The sequence below is a fragment of the Aulonocara sp. 'chitande type north' Nkhata Bay genome, linkage group LG16 (assembly GCF_057382095.1).
Source record: "Aulonocara sp. 'chitande type north' Nkhata Bay isolate Kocher_YH1m ecotype deep benthic linkage group LG16, A_spYH_male_GT1.1, whole genome shotgun sequence".
In the NCBI taxonomy this organism is placed as follows: Eukaryota; Metazoa; Chordata; class Actinopteri; order Cichliformes; family Cichlidae; genus Aulonocara; species Aulonocara sp. 'chitande type north' Nkhata Bay.
The window spans coordinates 19,254,745-19,274,071 of NC_141359.1; the positions used below are offsets into that span (position 1 = coordinate 19,254,745).

General features: G+C 42.3%; 1 protein-coding gene across 9 annotated transcripts in view; it reads right to left on the reverse strand.

Annotated features, from left to right (window-relative positions):
- LOC147311324 (phospholipid-transporting ATPase IH-like) overlaps nucleotides 1-18,933 on the reverse strand; it is a 32,899-nt gene extending 13,966 nt beyond the window's left edge. For 8 of the 9 annotated variants that reach the window (XM_086266212.1, XM_086266210.1, XM_086266209.1 and 5 more), the window contains exons 1-14: nucleotides 18,464-18,933; nucleotides 9,827-9,949; nucleotides 9,497-9,586; nucleotides 8,389-8,469; nucleotides 7,642-7,749; nucleotides 5,549-5,677; nucleotides 2,847-2,950; nucleotides 2,687-2,737; nucleotides 2,514-2,578; nucleotides 2,323-2,404; nucleotides 2,060-2,210; nucleotides 1,760-1,957; nucleotides 1,493-1,666; nucleotides 778-944 (exon numbers count right to left, since the gene is read on the reverse strand). In XM_086266212.1, coding sequence (XP_086122338.1) covers nucleotides 778-944; nucleotides 1,493-1,666; nucleotides 1,760-1,957; nucleotides 2,060-2,210; nucleotides 2,323-2,404; nucleotides 2,514-2,578; nucleotides 2,687-2,737; nucleotides 2,847-2,950; nucleotides 5,549-5,677; nucleotides 7,642-7,749; nucleotides 8,389-8,469; nucleotides 9,497-9,586; nucleotides 9,827-9,949; nucleotides 18,464-18,502 — 1,562 coding nt within the window. In that variant the 5' untranslated portion in view covers nucleotides 18,503-18,933. Of the gene's footprint in view, nucleotides 1-777; nucleotides 945-1,492; nucleotides 1,667-1,759; nucleotides 1,958-2,059; nucleotides 2,211-2,322; nucleotides 2,405-2,513; nucleotides 2,579-2,686; nucleotides 2,738-2,846; nucleotides 2,951-5,548; nucleotides 5,678-7,641; nucleotides 7,750-8,388; nucleotides 8,470-9,496; nucleotides 9,950-18,463 lie in introns of all 9 variants that reach the window. The other variant, XM_086266207.1, reaches the window with a different exon arrangement.
- Nucleotides 18,934-19,327: the final 394 nt, after the last annotated feature.

Genomic DNA, 19,327 nt, shown 5'->3' on the forward strand with positions numbered 1-19,327 from the left:
TGGGCTCTAACAGGGAGACAGCCTCAAGTGGTCATTTGTGGAACTGCAGTTTTTGGTACTTGCGGTACAAAGAAGGTCAAATATTTTAAAAAAAGAACATTGATCTCCTTTACTTTACTTCAGTGAAACACAGTAATGAAAGAAAAGATGACTAAAAAGGTGTGAAGGAGAATTTCCAAAGACTGATTATACTTACATTAGACTAGTAACTGTCTGCCATACTGAAACTACAAAATCCAGAGGATGGATTCCAAAATGCACCAATGTGTTCTCACCATGTCGTTTCATACAGGCCAGATTAAATAAAAATAAAATACTGGTGCAACATATTCATTAAAAGGTTGAGATTTTAAATAATACAAACAGCCTATAAAATAAAACAAACTGTAATATCTTATTTTATCCTGTGTATCCTCTGCTACAGGAGGTAACAAAGGAACCAAGGAAGCACTTTCCCTTAATATTTAGAGAATTGAACCAGCTCCTGTTATGGCTACCACACAGACACTTCCAGGTCAGGTTTCCCTTACTGAAGCCTTTCTAGATAAAACTGATGAATCGGCCAAACCCCTAATCCGTTGTGAAATAAACAGCAGATTCCTGTTTACTGGCTGAGTCCGTGTTGGAAGAGCAGCCTGAAGGCAAAAGTAAAAGTTCTGGACGGTAATTGACCGAAATACATTTTCAACCAAAATATAAAATACGCACTAATAAAGTTTAATGTAACTTGAACCTATAAAGATTTTAGGGGACTTTGTGTGGTTTTAGCGCATTTACCTTTTCATTCCCTCGACCAAAGCTACCTCATCTGGTGAGGAAGAGATGTAGAAGGAGGTGGGCCTGCCCTGGTGGATGCCCCTCTTGATGCCATCCACCGTCTCCTCCTCCTTCACCTGCACCGTGTGGCACAGACACAGCGCCCGAAAAAACAAATCCTCGTATTCCTGCAGCGACAGACAAAAGGCACAGCTACATATCGTAATCATTTCTTATGGAGGCAACAGGCCGAGTTAGAAGGTGCATAATTACAACAAGAGTGAAGAACGAATCCTCTTTTTGTTTTTTACACAATTGATTCTGTTTAGTCGATAGCGTGACATTTCTGTGCTATATATCAAAAAAACAAAACAACCCCCCCCCCTCCCCCAGCAATAAAGCAGGAAATCTTTTCAGCACTTTTTGGCAGTGAGCACCCTTCGTCCTCTCTCGCGCGCGCTCTAGTCATCTGTGGCAGCTACTGCTGCTCATGCTGACTACACAAGTTTTCTTTTATTAAATCTAAACTAATCTTTGTTGCCACTACCATAAGTGCAATGCTCATCACTTTTCCGTGTACCAGAGGACTTTTTTTTCACCCCCAATATAAGACAAAGTATACACTATACAACGAAAGTGTTAAAATTTATATGTATTGGGTATAGGATATATCAAAATCCTCCAGCCTTATAACTGAGGTTAGCTTCCCCTTGTTTGTTTAGCAAAACACACTTACTCTCCTGTAGCCACCAGGTGAGGAATCAATCATGTCTATACTTGACGCAGCGCTGAGGATTTGGCCGTTGCAGATCGCGTGTGGGATATAGACGTTCCCATCAACGCAGCATTCGATAAACTCCATGTTGTTCTCAGTTAGAGTGCCCGTCTTATCAGTAAACACATATTCCACCTAGGAGGGAGAAAGGAGAAGGGTACAGTAGAGGCATGCCTCAACAGAGTTTAGATTGCATCCGACAGTCCGCATCTGGGCGTGCGCGTGTACCTGTCCCAGCTCTTCATTCAGGTCCGAGGTGTTCACCTGAGCGCCTTCTCCCAGCTCCTCGTCAAACATCTCCTCGTCCCAGCTGATAAAATAGGAGCCAAGAAATTTCTGCATCTCCACCGTTACATACATGGACACGGGGATGATGTAATTAAACAAAACCATGAAGGCCAGGAAGTCTGTGAAGGCTCGGATCACCTGAGTTGGGGGAGGGAGACAAACAGCTATGAAGTTTTAAGTGACACCAGACGCTTGGTTTAAGTGGTTACTTTTAAAAACGTAGAGGACTTATGAACGGACCACATGGCGCTGACGCTCGTGCTCAGTCCTGTGGTTGTACCAGGGCTCATCCCGATCGGGCGACCACTGCCAAGCGTACTTCAGAACAGTGTTGATCACCGCTTTACTGATCAAGATGCACAAGTACACTATGAGGAAGGCATTCATCGACCTGCAGAAGGAGAAGGAGAGAGAGTATGCATAAAGAAGGGTGCATTTCAATTAACCAGTTCAAAGAACGACTTTCAATCATGCAGTGAAATGAGCTGGGAGATTCATCATACTTTTCCACAGCAGAGCGCTTCTGAGATTTAGACTGGTAATTAAGTGCCATCTTGGTCTCCATGCCAGTGTAGACTGCAACAGCTGAAGGTACAGACAACAGTGAGTTACAAATGCAGAAATGATACCAGCATTTCTTCAACTGTTGTAAAACATTCAGGAGTCATTAAGCAAAGTGAATCCACATCAATACCGTAAATATGCTGTGTGTTCTTCAGCGTGGCTCCTCTAAGGAGCAAATTCTCAGCTCCAAGTGGTCTGAAACAATACAATTAAGATGCTGGTGTTATTACAGAGAAAACAATTGAAGGCCGTTGGCATTAAACCCTTGAAACACACTCACACACTCACACAGTGAACACAAACCTCGCCACAGGCTCTTCTTTGTCCTTGTAAATATTGATACGTCCCACAAATCTGTAAAGAAGTCAGTGCGATGTCAAAACAAGACCCACACAGTGACGAGGATGTATCTTGTAACAGGTTTGCATATAAAGCTACATCAGTGAGCATGCTTCCCACTCACTTGTAGAGGTCAGGCTGCGGTTGTTCACATTCAATAGTGGCATGTAGCGAATCCACCTCCTGCTCTGTTCTAAAGGCCATGGTATCTGGTATAGCATAATAGGTCTGAGACAGAAAAGGTGCCGGAGAGGGGGATGAAGAAGACAGCAAGAGGAAAATGTCACCCACAGTCGCTAATGAGAAGAGCCTCAGCCGGTTCACTAAATGACTGAGGGGGAAAAAAAAAAAGGCAGCAAGATGAGTCGGGCGCTCTTGGGGTCACCAGGGGACAGCATGCTGGGATGGTGAACACATCAGAGGGCTGCCCCGAGGGCATGTATGAGGAAGATGAGTTCAGTAGTCTGTTCTATACTGTGGGTAATACGTGTGTGTGTGTGTTTGTGTATGCATATGATCATCCATGCATAAGATCATGTGAGTGACACCAGTGATCACCTATGCAGGTGGGCCAGTGTGTCACCTCGATCATTATGAATTTATGAGTAGGTGCATGCTGCCTGAAAAGTGCAGGGCTGCAGCCAGTTAATGTTCTGATTATTGAGTAAATCTGCTGATTATCTTTTGTGAATAATCACTGACAGAAAACATGAGAAAGTAGAATAAATGGAAACCTCACACTCCCGTTAAACCTTAAGGGTGCCTTCTTAAACTGCTCCGTTTTTCAGACCAACCAAAAAGATATTTGTCCTATTATTATTCGCTGCTATTATTAGCAACAAATATGTACATTAGACAACTGGATTTTTACCCTAAAGTGGCACGTGAATCAATTAAATTCATCGTTACATGGTCGCTACTTGCAGAATGTATGAAATGACAATAAATCATTAATACAATCATACTTCATTCATCTGAATGTTCGCTGCTGTGTTCCAGTGGCAGTGTCATCCAATGAAAGGTCATTATGGCATTTCTGTTTTTCCTTCGTTTACACTGGCGTTCATAATAAACACGGGCATAATTTTATCCCTGTGAGCCAAAACCTCAGACTTGGGACTGCTCCAAACACTTCAACCTTTTCTTTTTTAAACGTTTAGATCTTCATGATGTCAAAAAGAGAAGATATCCTTAATATGTTCCTCTCGGCCACACAGCTCTGCCTGTGAGCATAGCAGGCCCGCCCACCTGTTGTTCAAATCTTCTATTTGTGGGGTCAGAGGAAAGTTAAAAGTTTAACTCCCCCTAAGTTAAGAGAAGGGAGCCAAATGATTGGCACAGTTTAAAATAAATGAATCTTTTAAATACTGGCAGAGTCAGGGAGCTGGAAAATAGCGTAATAAATATGTAATAAATTAACCTTTAGTCAAACAGCCGAAAAGCAGGGTTGTAAAGCAGCTTGCACGAGCCCAGCAACTGTGAGCAGGGTCAAGCAGCTTAAATAGTGCACTGCAGCAGATAACTAGTAATAATTACAGGCAATATTCACACAATTTAAAATCTGTAACACATAAGACTTTTCATACTCCAGGTAATTAAAAACTCCCAAATTATAAACCATAAGGTTTATAGATTTACAGTAAAACACTGCAGAATAGTGTTGAGATTACATATTTACTAGAATGATGAACATGGTTGCGTTAGCTTCCTGCATTTTTTCTTAATCAATATTATAATAATCAATAGTCCTGACAATGCAAACTCATGGATGTGAGATTTTTTTTTTCATTAAACATACAATAATCTTTTCTCCGTATGCCTGGAAACAATGATGCTTTCATTTTTTGTTAGGGAGACTAAAACAGTTTAGGGAGAGAATAATAGCATTGGATAATACTACACTGTTACATAACAACTGTTGTTCTTTGTGAGCAGACAGGCATTGTTTGATTTCATAAAAGACTTATATTTGTGGTGATTTGGTGCTTCAGAAGGCCTTAACTCTGATTAATTTAAGGACCTATGTAAACTTCTTTTTTGACAGGAAATATAAAGACAATCAGCCGGAAAAGGGTGGAGTGCCCACTCCGGGTCGGGGATGAGCTCCTGCCCCAAGTGGAGGAGTTCAAGTATCTCGGGGTCTTGTTCGCGAGTGATGGGAGAAGGGAGATCGACAGACGGATTGGTGCGGTGGCTGCAGTGATGCGGACGCTGCACCGGTCCGTCGTGGTGAAGAGAGAGCTGAGTGTAAAAGTGAAGCTCTCAATTTACCGGTCGATCTACGTCCCTACCCTCACCTATGGCCCCGAGCTGTGGGTAGTGACTGAAAGAACGTGATTGCGGATACAAGCAGCAGAAATGAGCTTCCTCCGAAGGGTGGCTGGCCTCTCCCTTAGAGATAGGGTGAGAAATTCGGCCATCAGGGAGGGGCTCAGAGTAGAGCCGCTGCTCCTTCACATCGAAAGGAGCCAGCTGAGGTGGTTCGGGCATCTGACAAGGATGCCTCCTGGGCGCCTCCTGGGCGCCTCCTGGGCGCCTCATGGGCGCCTCCTGGGGTTGGTGTTCCGGGCACGTCCCACCAGGAGGAGGCCCCGGGGCAGACCCAGGACACGCTGGAGAGATTATATCTCTCGGCTGGCCTGGGAACGCCTTGGTGTTCCCCCGAATAAACTGGAGGAGGTGGCTGGGAAGAGGGAGGTCTGGGCTTCTCTGCTTAAGCTGCTGCCCCCGCGACCCGGCCCCAGATAAAGCGGATGAAGATGGATGGATGGCTATAAAGACAAGTTGAGAACAGACTGATTCAAACAGTTTCACTAGTTGTGGCACCTTGTGACTAGACTCCCCGTCCAAGCTGGTGGTGGTGACGTAGCAGGTCCCATCAGAGCGACTAGAGGAGAGAAGAATGAGGTCACAGGGGAACGTCTCATCTTCCTTCACCACAACGATGTCCCCCACCTGGAAGAGGACAAAAAGTGGTTTCGATATCATTAATAATAAATACATAAACACAGAATTAGTGACAGGGACTGACAAACCTGTTAGAAATCCTTTACCATCTCTCTTTAAAAAAATTAAAAAAATAAAATCAGAAATTGCATAACGGATTATGCGAGCAGAGCAGCTTAAACTCTGATAAATCCCATCTCCACGGTGACCATACACATGACACACGCTCTCTGATTTTGCATGATTAATGTATTCATCATTATTCCTGCTCCCAATTCACACTTTAATCCTCTCTGATCTATGGAAGGAAGAAACCTTAGCACTAAAGAAAAAACAATCCCCAGAAGACAGACACAGACAGCTAGAGAGAGGCAGAAAGACAGGAAAGAGACAATGACAGATAAAGCCAGGCAGGAAACATAAAAAAAAGAAAAGAAAAAAAAAAAGTATATTTGTGCATTTGGGCTTTCACTTGGTAGATTTGTGCAAACTATATACTGAGGTTCCCACATAGTCTGCATTAACTCTACTTTAAGAGCAGCAGACACGACATGTAACCAGCACCAATTACATATTATGAAAAAACAATGCTTCAAAACGAGAATGAATGTGTCGTTATTTATGAGTCCATAATAAATTCGCAATGCAGTTTAAAAATGATCTCATTTTATTGTCTCAACAAGTTGTCGATTGCTCATTTATGTTCTACCCTACTCAGATCAGCTGGTTGCTGTGTATGTGGCGGTCCAAACACATAAACAGTAATGGAAAAAGGACTGGTTCTTATACAGGGATTTTCTACTTGAGCAGGCAAAGCACTTTATACAACATGCCACATTCACCCATTCATACAAACACTGTTTTTATGCTTCTTCTAAGTGTTTTCTATATTCTGATGAACGCTTTAGAGAGCAACTGGTGGTTCAGCATCTCACTGATGGAGACTGGAGCAGCCTGTCTACCTCGTGACCTACAGGCACTCCTGTGTCGCCAACAGGTACGTTTTAGAGTTGTAACACCCATTACACGGTTGAAGCGTGTTTCTCTGCTCTCTTCTTTCCTGTTTTTCTAGCAGATAAATTAAAAATTTATCGGCTGCTATAACTGCCAATGCAGATTCATCAGCAGACTGATATTAGCACACACATAATATCGGTCAGGCTCTATTCTATGCATCTACATTTTAGGTGATGGGCTAGTATTAAGCAGTCTGATGTTTTCATTCATACTTGGATGATACAGGCCAGATTACTGCAGAGCAGCATGCCAGCTGAGTGACACTAGTTTATATTTTTCACAGAAATATTGGCATTCGCCCCTGCATTTGGTACCACGAGCAGCACTGCTGTAAATAAAGCCACACTAATAAATGCAAATTAATGAGCCTTATTTCCAGTGTGTTTTCATACAGAAAGAGGTGTAATGGCTCTATAAAAAGAAGAAGAGTTCACTTGTGCATTAAAGTGAACAGAATCGGATAGTGGGCTGAGAAGATAATACTGGAATAACGTGAAATCCTACGTGAGCTGAGATGGAAAAGATGGAAAAAAAAACTACCAGTTCGATCAAAGATGGGATGTGAAATTATGAAAATCATTTGCAATCATGGCAAACTGAATTACACCACCAAACAGAGATTTACTGTTGCATCAGAATGACAGAAGAGAACATCAGAGGATGATGACAGGAATATCCTAAATCGTGAAATACATCAGTCGTCTTCGTCCTCCGAGGGACTCGCGTGCTACACCGGGGGACAATCTATCACAGCTTCGGGGAAATTAATTGGTGGGAAAGTGAAGAGAGAGCAAAAGCAGCAGTAAAGAAAGTTCGAGAGGACTGCAGAGAGGAAGAGAAAGGGGTGGGCTGGTGAGAGCGACAGTTACAGGGAAAAAAAAGTGAGCTATGCAGCAGAACAGCAGTGTTGCTTTGTGGCCTCAGGTGCTATGCTGCTCTAATGAGGCCATTCTTACCCGTAGCTTGTGACTCTGTGTCCTCACCACCTTCCCCTGCTGCACCACGTCCACCGGACACTCGTTTATAGAGCAGTCAGCTTTGTGTCTGAGCCAATCCTCGTAGCCCTGAGAGAGATGCAGCAAGGGATAGAAAACGAGATTGTAAGGGGAGGTGGAAAAAAAAAGGAGGAAATAAATATGTGTGTGTGTGTGTGTGTGTGTGTGTGTGTGTGTGTGTGTGTTGGCAGTGGGGAAACAAAGAATATAGACTGTTGTACAAGCAGAATCGGGGCCAGCACCAGATCAAGAGAGAGGAGAGCACGAGGTCAAAGTCATACATAGTAATTAATTAGCATCGCACTTTCTGAGCTTGGTGACCCGTTTCCTGGATTTGTAGCCAATGTGTCATGTTTTAGATTTATGTCCTAGTAAAGCTCTGGCTTCCTGAGCGAGAATAGCTCTATCTATCACTGATAGTACCCCATCCCTCAGTACTGGGACGGAACGGAGAGGATGCATCGCCCAGAGTCACGGGATCCTCAGCTCGAGTGATTAACAGAGGAGACCATTCATGATCATATTTCTCACATCAGCAGACAGATTCAATGGCATGCCCCTTTGCTGGGAGTGGAATGTGTATATACAGATAATAGAGCAACGGAGAACGGAGAGTGCGTGGGTATTTGAGGCCAGCAGTTGATGCGTATAGAGGATAATCACGGGCAATTTTTCTTGGACATATAAGCATATTTGTGTGCATCCTACCTGTTTGATGGCGGTGACCGTGATAACAAAGAAGAGGGGCAGGCCACTAGTGACTGGGCTGGTGGGGGTGTCGATGATGAGCTGCAAGGGAAAGAAACAGGAGGAGGAAGACGTAGAGTGGGGGGGGGGGGGGGGGGGTGAAGAAGTGGCCACAAATAGAAGATAGGATGTCAAGTAAACAGCACTGTTCAATGTGCATCAGTGAAGAGCTTTTAAAACTTCAAGCTTGGGATCAAATTTGATCTTTTCCTTTAGGATTAACCTCCTGGGATAGCATATACACCCCTACAGTTTCAGAGACACATTAAATGCAGCAAGCAATGTCATTATTTCAGTTTAAAAAATGTTATAAATTACAAACACATCCTCAGCACGCCCCATCATCAATAAATGCATGCACCCAGTCTGTGGCCATGTTTCAAACTCCTCTATCAAGGCAACTGCTGGAAGAGAAATTGCCTTAATAGACCGGAACTATTAACTATCTGACTATTATCACTAGTCCATCCTTGCATTGTTATTCAGCCACTATATTTGATACAATGTGGCAGTTCAGAAGAAGAAGAAAAGCTTCTGAGGTACAGAGAGAGCACTACAACAATCCATTCGAGAATGTTGACTTTGCAAATTTGCATTAGCCTCAGATGAGTGAGTGCTCTTATTTTGAAATATGTGAACGATAAGGGAGTGTCTAAACAGCTTTCAGCACTCATATGATTAAACAGTGCACACAGCCACATAATGAGACAGCACCACTGTGACTTCTGGCAATTATGAATCAATTCCAGACAAATGTAAAATCAGCAGATTCTAAAACAACCAGAGATCCATATTAAGGGTGGAAATCAAAGAGTGACACAGAACACTATTACTGTTTCCAAAGAACTTGTGAAGCTGTGTTTAAAAAAAAAAAGAAACCAACCCCCCCTCCAAAAAAAAAAAAAAATTGGAAGAAAAAAATGATTTGCTAATTCTACAAGGACAGAAATCTGGCATAAACATACAGTATCTTCTACAGAGAGTGCACAAACATGCAGTGCCTGCAGTGCTCGCACAGTAGGCAGATTAAAGAGAAAAATAATTGTCATTAATAAAGCCGAAATCTCACCTGAACCAAAAATATGACCAAAAAGTAAAAGTTAGCGATTCTTCTGAACTGCTCAAACAGGTTCTTGGGAATGAAGTTCCAGAAGGTGTACTGTGGAAGAGAGTAACAGCAAACATTTAGAAGAAAGGCATTTAGAAGAAAAGAAAAGCAAACATCATAACAGTTCCTGTGCCAAAAAACAATGATAAAGACAAAAAAAGTAAAGCATCCTTTAAAAATAAAAGAAACACAGCTACAAAACAGGATTACTTGGTTGCCTGAGTATAAAACTAACATTGCGTGATGATAAAAAGTGTTACAGCAGTGACTTGTGGGCTGAGGACCGCTCACCTTGGAGGACACAATGCGGTTGTCGGGATAACGCTGAGGGATGTACGCCTCAGCTCCTGGAGGGGGTTCTTTATGCCCGATATACACCGTCCGACTGTCCACCCAGATCTCCTCCCCGACACACTGCAGAAGAAAGAAATAACATGCAGATATAAATAGCAATAGAAGGTAGGGACAAGAAACTGGGTTATAGGGCTGTGCGATATGACCAAAATCTCATATCCCGATATTAAGACATCTATGTCCGATAACGATATAAATCACAAAAATTTAACATTTTCTATAAATTCTGTAAATCTCGGGCAGTTCGACTTGCGTGAAGTGTTTCCAGCTGGGCGTCGTGTACCTGGAGTTGAGTGTTTTAACTGATGCATGAAACTATACATTTTTAGACATAAGTTGTAACGGCGCCGTTTTCTTTGTAAGTATTTATTACACGGCGTGCTGCGGGGAAAAGCCTGTTCTAACGTTTGAGTCTAAAGTTTGTTTTTTTTTTAGCACCTGGCGGCTCTTTTTTTTACTTCTCATCCGTAAATAATCTGCTCTTTCACGTGATTCAGTTTATTTTGAAAAGTCTCAACAGGCTCTTGAGCTTTATTGTGAAAGGTTTATGTGGAACAAGCGGACACGCGGTGGTTTTACCATCGTTGTTGCTAAGGACAACACATAAAAACAAACGCTTGTCTGTCTGTAGTGTGGTTCTATTAAATATAAGAGAAAGTGAGAACTTTAAGAAATTAATATAGCCACTACAGTGACCATCAAAATAATGAAAAAAATATTGCCGTAAACAGTTTATTTTGCAACACCACGAAGCAAACGATAGCGTAAAATGAAACAATAGATGCTTTTATATCTTCATCCGATATATATCGTTATATCGAACAGCCCTACTGGGTTATATCACAAAGTGTCCGATTACAATTAATGACCTCCTTGCTATTATCTGGCTTACATCAATTGAAACGATGCAGCTGAATAACACCAACATTTTACCAGCACCTCCTTAAAACATGACTTCACAGCGTGGAAGCATAGTTTACCGGTATATGAGCAGCCAGTATACATTATTGTAGATAATATACAACTAATCAAAAAATACTTGCAAACAGTATTTATACATTTTTTTGATTAGAATCAAGAAAAACAGAGTCCTAGATGAAAAACTGCAACAGAATGTTACACAAGACTGTGTTACACGACTTCTGTGACTTCTTTTAACAAACAACTTTACAGACAAGACAAGCCAAATTGAAGGATGTGTTAATGTTTGTGATGCGTGTAGGTGGGTTCGGCTCTGAGTCACGGTAGAGTGGATTTGTCATTTATCTTTTTCTTCCTGCAGAACAGTCAGGATATTCTGCAGTCAGCCCTCTGCTCTCTTCCATCTGCACAGGTCCAAAACACAGCTATGTTGTTGCTCTTACAATTTTCAACTGATTCAGTGGCTTGACTTTAAAAAATTAAATACACATCAGTTCCCGTGCATGCAAACCATCCCCAGGGCTTAACAGAATGCACTGTGGGACTTCACCGCAGCACATTTTTTCTCAGAGATGTCCCACATTAAAAGCTACTGCAGTAACAGAGCTCTCCGAGACAAAACAAGAATCACGAGACCAGGATTTGGCTGTTTGTGTCTACACGAGTCCTAATGTTTTGGCCTGAGTGGGCACCGTTAGTGTAGACTTTGGCAAAGCGGCCGACCTGACACAGCTCAAAGCAGAAGTGTTGACCATTAGCAGAAAAGTTCTGGAACAAGCACTTTAGAGGAAGTAGCGCTTCACTGCTTCAAACGTCCTCAACATTTTGGCAGAGACGTAGCTCATTATTGTCAGTGAGAAAAAAAAAAACCCAACTTCTAATACATTTGTGCTCAGTCCACAGCACGTACATGTCCCAAATGTGTTTCCTGTCAACTTAATCCACAAGTTTTAACAAGTTTAAGATCAAATGAAGGTTAATGCAGCATCACAGTGAATTCAACGCAAGATGAGACACCCAAATAGCTAACTGCAAAACTTAAAAGCAAAGAGACCCAGATCCTGGCATCAGATGCTTGGCAGTGAGATAAAAATAGACACAGATCCAACAGTGTCAGCCGACTGGAGACCCCTCCAAACTATTACGGGGTGGGGGAGCAGCATGACCCAGACAAACACTGAAAATGGAAAGAAACCGAAAGAAACTCAAAGTAAGGCAGAAACCGAAAGCAGCAAAAGCAGAGAACAGGAAGAAATCAGCAACAACAGATTTCTACAGAAGAAAAAGGGTAACAAGGACAAAGAAAAGGATGTATAGGGAGAGTAACGGGGAGAGAAGGTGGGGCTGAGGGCAAAAATAGAAGCAGTTGTCACTGACATGATGCAGCATGTGCGAGTAATCTTTCATTTATTTATTTTTTGTAAAGGGAACTGACCAAATCAAACAGCTGTCCTGGTAATATTAAGCCACCTAACCTTGAGCCTTAGTTGTTTACTTTAAACGTCTTATAAATACCCGACATAACCACGATGTGCAAAGGAATTTCATGTTCATGTTAATACCAAAACAACAACAACAACAACAACAAAAAAACTTGGTTACAATCAAACTCTCTGACCATACAGTACATTTGATGGTTTAATATTAAGAGCAGTGTATTGGACCAAGGACGGCTTTGTACAATTTGTTATAGTGCTTGCATCAAATCAAGCTAAGGATGTGATCCATTCAAAGGACAAACCGGGGATCTAAATGGGAGGCTGGAGAATAGAAAGCACTGTCAACTAAAAGGGCAAATTCCAAATACTTCTAATTTGGCATTGCAGGTTTTTCCTGCTATAGAAAGGGCCTTTGGTGGGAGGTTCACTTTATTTGACAAGAGGAAGCTACTTTCAGCTGGTCCCTTGTCACATGGGGTAGTTCCACATATTTGATTTGACAGAGTTTGGCTTTTTGAACCAGTGACCTTTCAGTGGCCAAGTAAATGCATAAACCATATGTATTTTTCACCTTAATTGACAGCAATAAAGACACCAAGCAGGACAAAACATAAACTACAGGAGTAGATAAAAGTCTGAGCCTGGGTCACCTGATCCAGCCCCAACTATAGGTTTGATCGAAAAGGAAGTCTAATCATGTATGAGGGTGGTTATCTTCCAAATCTAAACTGAGAGCTGATAACACACATGAGAGGAGGCTGATAGTTGAAGGTTCTGGCTCCCCTTCTACTTTTGGTAACTCACAAAGTGCTCAGTTGTGGATAATATGGTGATATGAAATCTTTACGACGTGACTGACCCTGATCGCTCAGGCCTTTAAATGTGAGGAGAAGGACTTTAAATTCAATTCTGGATTTAACAAAGAACCAGCGAAGAGAAGTCAGTAAGAGAGAAATGTGATCTGTCTTCCTGTTAGTGCTCTTGCAGCAGCATTTTGGTTCAACTGGAGACTTTCCATAAAGCTATCAGGAAAACCCGACTATAAGGAATTACAATAATCTAGCCTCAGATTCGTTATGCATTAGTGGGAGTTCAGGTTAAAGTTTTGCACTGTAATCAGGACAAATGTGGAAAATGGTCATTGCCATTTCAATGAAATTGCTCGCTTACATCTTAAACATTCTAAATATTTACTTCTGTCTATTTCTACATTAGTTCAACCATTCTTCAAATCCACAGCTCTCTGAATTCACCATCCATCTCCCCCATATTTCTATCTGCAGTGTTTTCTCCCTTTGTTCCTATCATCTCCTGGCAGCGAGTGTCACATTATGACAGCGTGACTGTGGGAGAGGGATGGAGGAAGACGCAGAGAGATTGCATTGTGGTGTGCAGTTATCTGATCATTAATCCTCACTGATCCGTATCAACCCGTGTCCCACAGCTCCCTCTTCACTCTGCTGCTCCAACAGACAAAGTGGCTTGGTGGCTGGTAGCAGGACATGGAGGCTTTGTCTTTATTAACAACCCCAACCAGCAGAGCGACGGGTCTTACATCACCATCAATCATCAACAATGACAGGATATACTTTATTACAGCAAAGAATAAAAAATAAAATTAAAGAAACCACCACTACAACTTTCCCTTTTATGTTTCTGCACTGTGTGAAGCACTCCTATTAGGTAGGTGCTTTGCCATTTGTTTATAATTCGAAATGCTGCTTTAGAAAGCCATGAGAGTATTTCCAGATCTAGCATTGTGTAATAATGTGCCTACCATTCACACAGGCTTTGCTCCATAAGCACTTAATGGCACCATGAATGCATACATTTTCATTACGAAAACGCCAACTCGACCCCAGCAGTGCCATCTATGCCACCTCTGTGATGCGGTGCCTTTCTACTAGAGAGGGGCAATAAAAGACATACGCCATTAACTGGCTTGATTATATGGTCATGTCTCATACTTCCTCCACTGCCGAGTCATGCTGTGCTGCACGCAGCATGTTTAGCAGTGATCCTTCATTAACCGACAGATCAAATTCCTCTGAGCGAGCCTTACCTTAATGAACTCCTCATGCTAACATAGAATGGACAACGTACACAACTCCAGAGCAGGACGTGATGCTGTTTAGCTTTATTCAAAACAGAAGCTAGCGACCATATTATTAAGCAATTTTAGCTCGTTTTAAAATATATATTGCTACAGAGCCTCAGAAATGTTATCTTTGAGTATTATGTGGATGCTACAGTGACTCCATGCATAACTGTCTCTCATCACCTGGTGCATTTCTTTAGTTTAATTGGCACGATTCAACTTTTAATTTTACTGCTGCTGTAACCCATCGATATTAGCCATCTAATGGACTCTGTTGCACTCTAATGAGCAAAGCAAGTAATTCTGTGTAAATTTGGGGTGGTAACACTAAAACAAATGCAATAACCTATTAACAGAGGCTTTGAAGTCTGTTGTCGCACTGAACACGGATAAGAAAAAGGAGCCTGAGGATCTTGATCCAAAAAAAAAAGACACTCATTAGTCACTGATCGCCACAGCAATACAGTACGCAGAGACTTCTACAGCATGTCTGCAGGTTCATTAGGCAAAGAGACAGATCACAGAGGCTTCATTATAATGGCTGCTGATCGAACATGTAAGATTTTTTCCTCAATTTAATGCTCTGATACAACATTAGTCAAGTGATTATGAGACTGGATTAGTGTCCCAGAAAATATCCACAGTATCCTCTTGGTGTTTTTTTATTTGGTTTAATGAGACTTATTAGACTCTGTTGTTTATCAAATTTATTTTTGGGGGGTATAAAGTGAAATGAAAAAGGAAGTGGTAAAATAGGGAGAGAACATGGCTCCTAAGGACAATATGGGCATTTAGGGATTCTAATCATTCATTAAAAATTGTGTTTGGGACAAATAATTATACAGGCGCAAACAAACAAGCAAAAAAGGGAATGGTGACCCTTCAGCCCGCGCACAGCATTTCAAAAGCATTAAAGAGCCACCGGATACCTCATAACACAAACACCGGCAACATTATCAAAGGATAAATATGAGCTGATTACTTTAACATGACAACATTTGTATTCCGCTGTTGTCCCAGCTTCCTCTCCCACTTCAGCTCGCTGTGATCCAACAGTTACATAAGTCTTTAATCCAGCTGTGCTACTTCTCCTCTCCCTCTCCTCTCTCCTTTTCCTCCTGCCACCCTAATCTGCATCCCAAAAAAAAAAAAAAAAAAAAAAAACCCTCTCATTTTGTCTGCGTTTAACACTGAGACGATAATACAGGCTGGAAATGGTGTGTCATAAAGAAAACGTTGTCTTCGGGTCATGCTGCGAGAATCAAAAATTTTTAAAAAAAAAAAAATCAGTCTTATTTGCCAGCACAAAAGATGTGTGACTGCTTCCTCTGATATGCACACAGATCAGCGGGCAAAGCTCAACCCCAAACACAAATCCTGTGTGTTTTTGTCACCTACAGCTGCCATTGCTCCACCAGTGCCCCGTCTCCAAAGGGTGCAGCAGACAGGAATAGACTGCCCTTAACTGTTTGTAGCAGTGATGTGGCAAACAGTAATCTAGCAGGCTGTGTTCTGCCTTTCAACACCAGTCAGGACTCAAAGGGCTGTAAAGTTGCTTGAAACCCTTCTTAAGCCCTTCAGCGCGCACGGTGCTGCTGGCACCTTTTTAATCAAAAGGGAAACATCGCTGGCCTTTCTCTTTTTATCTGCTGATTTTGTGAGAGGTCTCAGCATGAATAACAGTTTACATTTAGAGATAAGATAGAAGAGGGTTAGGATAGCAGGGGGGCAAGGGTAAATTACAGCTATATACAGCACAGTGGCAATAAAGCAGATACGGTTTCAAATATTGAGACCCTGATAGATTGTTGTGGAAGTTAAAAGCATGAGGACATAATTATGCTATTACATGGCATCAGCTATTTCTAATAAGTCCAGCCCCATACACACAAGCACTATCTTATACAGATTATGACCTCATGCAGTTCTCACAGTTTGCAACAGTCTAAGGCATCACTCCATCTCTATTATTACCAGATGAGAAAAGGGCGCTGAAGAGGAAGGGGAGCGGAGATCGAGAACACACATAACACACACACTCAGAGCACAGGTGGTCCTTTTACAGATAAATTTAATTATAATAAAATCTCTTCCTGCAACGACTGCTAACATACCAGAAGAAGTCTGTGTGCACACTCATGCACCTATCAGCCTCTATATCTCAATGCATGAGGGCTCAGCCATTCTTTTATGCAAAAAAAAAAAAAAAAGTTTAACAGACTTAAGTTGTTACGCAACAAAAATGTCCCATTTAAACGTCACGCACCACAAAATCTCATGACACCACAGTTTTCTTTCCCGATATTGTTTGCCATGGTGCACAGGCTCAATTCATCCGCAATTTTTCAGCCAGGGAAGAGGTGAACGAGCATGGCTGAATGCAGTGCATTCCGAGTTTTCATCTAATTATAAAGGCGTATGCAACAGATCTGAACTATTAAAGCAATGAGCAATATTGTTTTGAGGCATCTACAATACTTTGTAGCGTCACTGACCAACTGCCAACATGTTTCAGTGATTTTATAGTTTTTAATGAATCTCTGTTGAAACAAAGACACCTGAAACAACAATGAAAATTTGTATTTATTTATTTTTAATCTCTAACAAAACTAGGTTACACATATATGGCATTGCAATGCTGTCCAGAAAAACCAGGAAGCTCAAAGAGCAGAGTAGCAGAAATGCTTCAAGCAAGAAATCCTGAATTGATGACAGTAAAAATAAGGAAACTAGTTGCAAAAGCAATGGCTCAAAAACCTGCCCTGTGGATTAAAGTGGGCTAAATCAAATTTGCATCCTCTAACGGCCAAAGAACATGCACAGTCTTTCTTTAAACAACACTGATAAATAATTAGAGGGCCGGCTACATTTGGGCAGCAACCTCAACTTGGGTGTACTTGGCTCCATCTGGACTAAATAAAAAAGGTTTGGACCCTGTCCTCATCTCATGTAAGGATGTAAGGTTTGTTCTACTACGCACCCTCATTACCCGAGCATCTGTTATAATACGGCAGGGTTAATAGAAGGTGATACACAACTAATAGGTGCCAAGGCAGTCATCATCCATCCCTCCAGTTGCAAATCAATATGCAGAGGATTTAATTTGTGATTAATTGCGTGTCTATTTAATATTGCAGGATGCAATTGGAAAAAAGAGCGAGGGATCGTAATGATGATGACCTCCCTCCCAGATCTGATTTCCCCTGATATTAGCCCTGCTGAAACATCAGTCAAGCTCCACGCACACTGTCGCTGGCCTGCTTCGCACACATGTGCACACACATAGACACCAAGGGGTACGAAACAGGTTTGAATGATGAGAAAGATAACTCGATACACGTCACTGCACCTGAGCCAGATTTAAGGTCACGGGAAAGGGCCACAGACGGTAGCAGATTTACCAATGCTCTATACGTACACAGTCTGATGAGCATCACTGGGCCTGTCAAAGCAGGTTCCTAATAGTCTTTTTTTTTTCTCCTCTAATTCAGGCTCCCACCGACCAGCTGCCTCATGTCCGGATAGATAATCAGTGGCTGTTGATGACAGAGACTGAGACCAGGCTAACCAGTAATATTATTACAGCTTGCAATCATTACTGTGTGGATATTTCCTGCTCACAAGCAGACCTGATTGCTCATTAGAGATAAATGTTGAAGCTTTGATGGCCTCGCCTTTCTTAGAACCTCATTAACTTAACCTGAGCAACTTCTATCAAGCTAGAGGTGTAAGGCACGGCCTCTCACTTCTTTTGAGTCCCAGCCACGAGGAAGTTTAGTATGCATGCATGCATTTTTTTTCTTTAATTCTACACATTCACCAGTCATCACTGCATCTGTAGCTACTGGAACATTCTCCATTCAGCTCCACAAAAACATCGCAAAGCCCACAGCCACCGGCCTGTGCCAAAAAAACAAAACAAAATAAAACAGCTAGAGTCAAATGTGTATTATTGCAGGAAGTTATTTATCACTCTCACACAAACCCTCTGAGCAAATGTACAAGCAACACGGTTTTAGGTGCAAAAACCAAAGCCATGAAAACGTGTATCAGAGCACTTCCAGTCACCGAGCTACACTTGTGTGACAGTGTTGACAGACACACTGGGGGCCTTACGTATCTGCTGATGATATTCCGGAGCAGGCTGAAATCCATCCTTTACACGGCTACACTGCGCGACAGAGACGTTCAGCTCTCCCTGGATGGATCTTCGTAAGCGCTACCTCGTGTAGATCTTTCCACGAGGATCCATCGCTCACCTCCTCCACCGTCGCCGCCGGGTGTCTGCGATAACGAGGAGCAGCGGTCTCTCAGTCACTCGGCTGCTCTGATTTTCATGGCATCCCTGGGAAGAGCCATGCAGCCCCCGAGAAATTACAACGACCCCTCACCAGCGCTGCTGGCTACATTTTACACTGAATTTTCAGCGCTTGCAAACCTCCAAACCCGCGGGTGTTCTTGCAGGGTGCTCTCCGTGTGACGAGTTCTTTTATTCTTGCAGGAGACGGTCCCTCGTGGAGTCTGTGTCCTGCTCTGTGTTCCCAGCGGTGGCCCTCGATGTAGCGGTGCTGCGAAACGTCCTAAGCGCTCATCTGTCAGATGACTACGCTGCGCGTGCGCAATGGCATGTCTGGCGTCTCCCGGGATGTTATATTGAATGCTGCACCGAACGAGCGATATCCACATGCAGAAGCACGAGAGGGAAGAAAACGAGCACAGGTCCAACATCATAAACCCCACGTCCTGAGATCACAGCACGATTAAGCCTGTTAGACCTGGACAACTTTAGGTCAGTCTGTTTTAAAGATGGACCATTCAGGTGGAAAGAAATGCTTACTTAAATAAATAAGTAAATAGGCATAATCAAAATTAGAAAATATTCTACTAAAATTCATACATTCAAACTGCAATCACGTAAAAATGTACATATAAAATAAGCAGCTGCTCCTCTCCATTAGTAGACTGTTATGCAGGAAAATG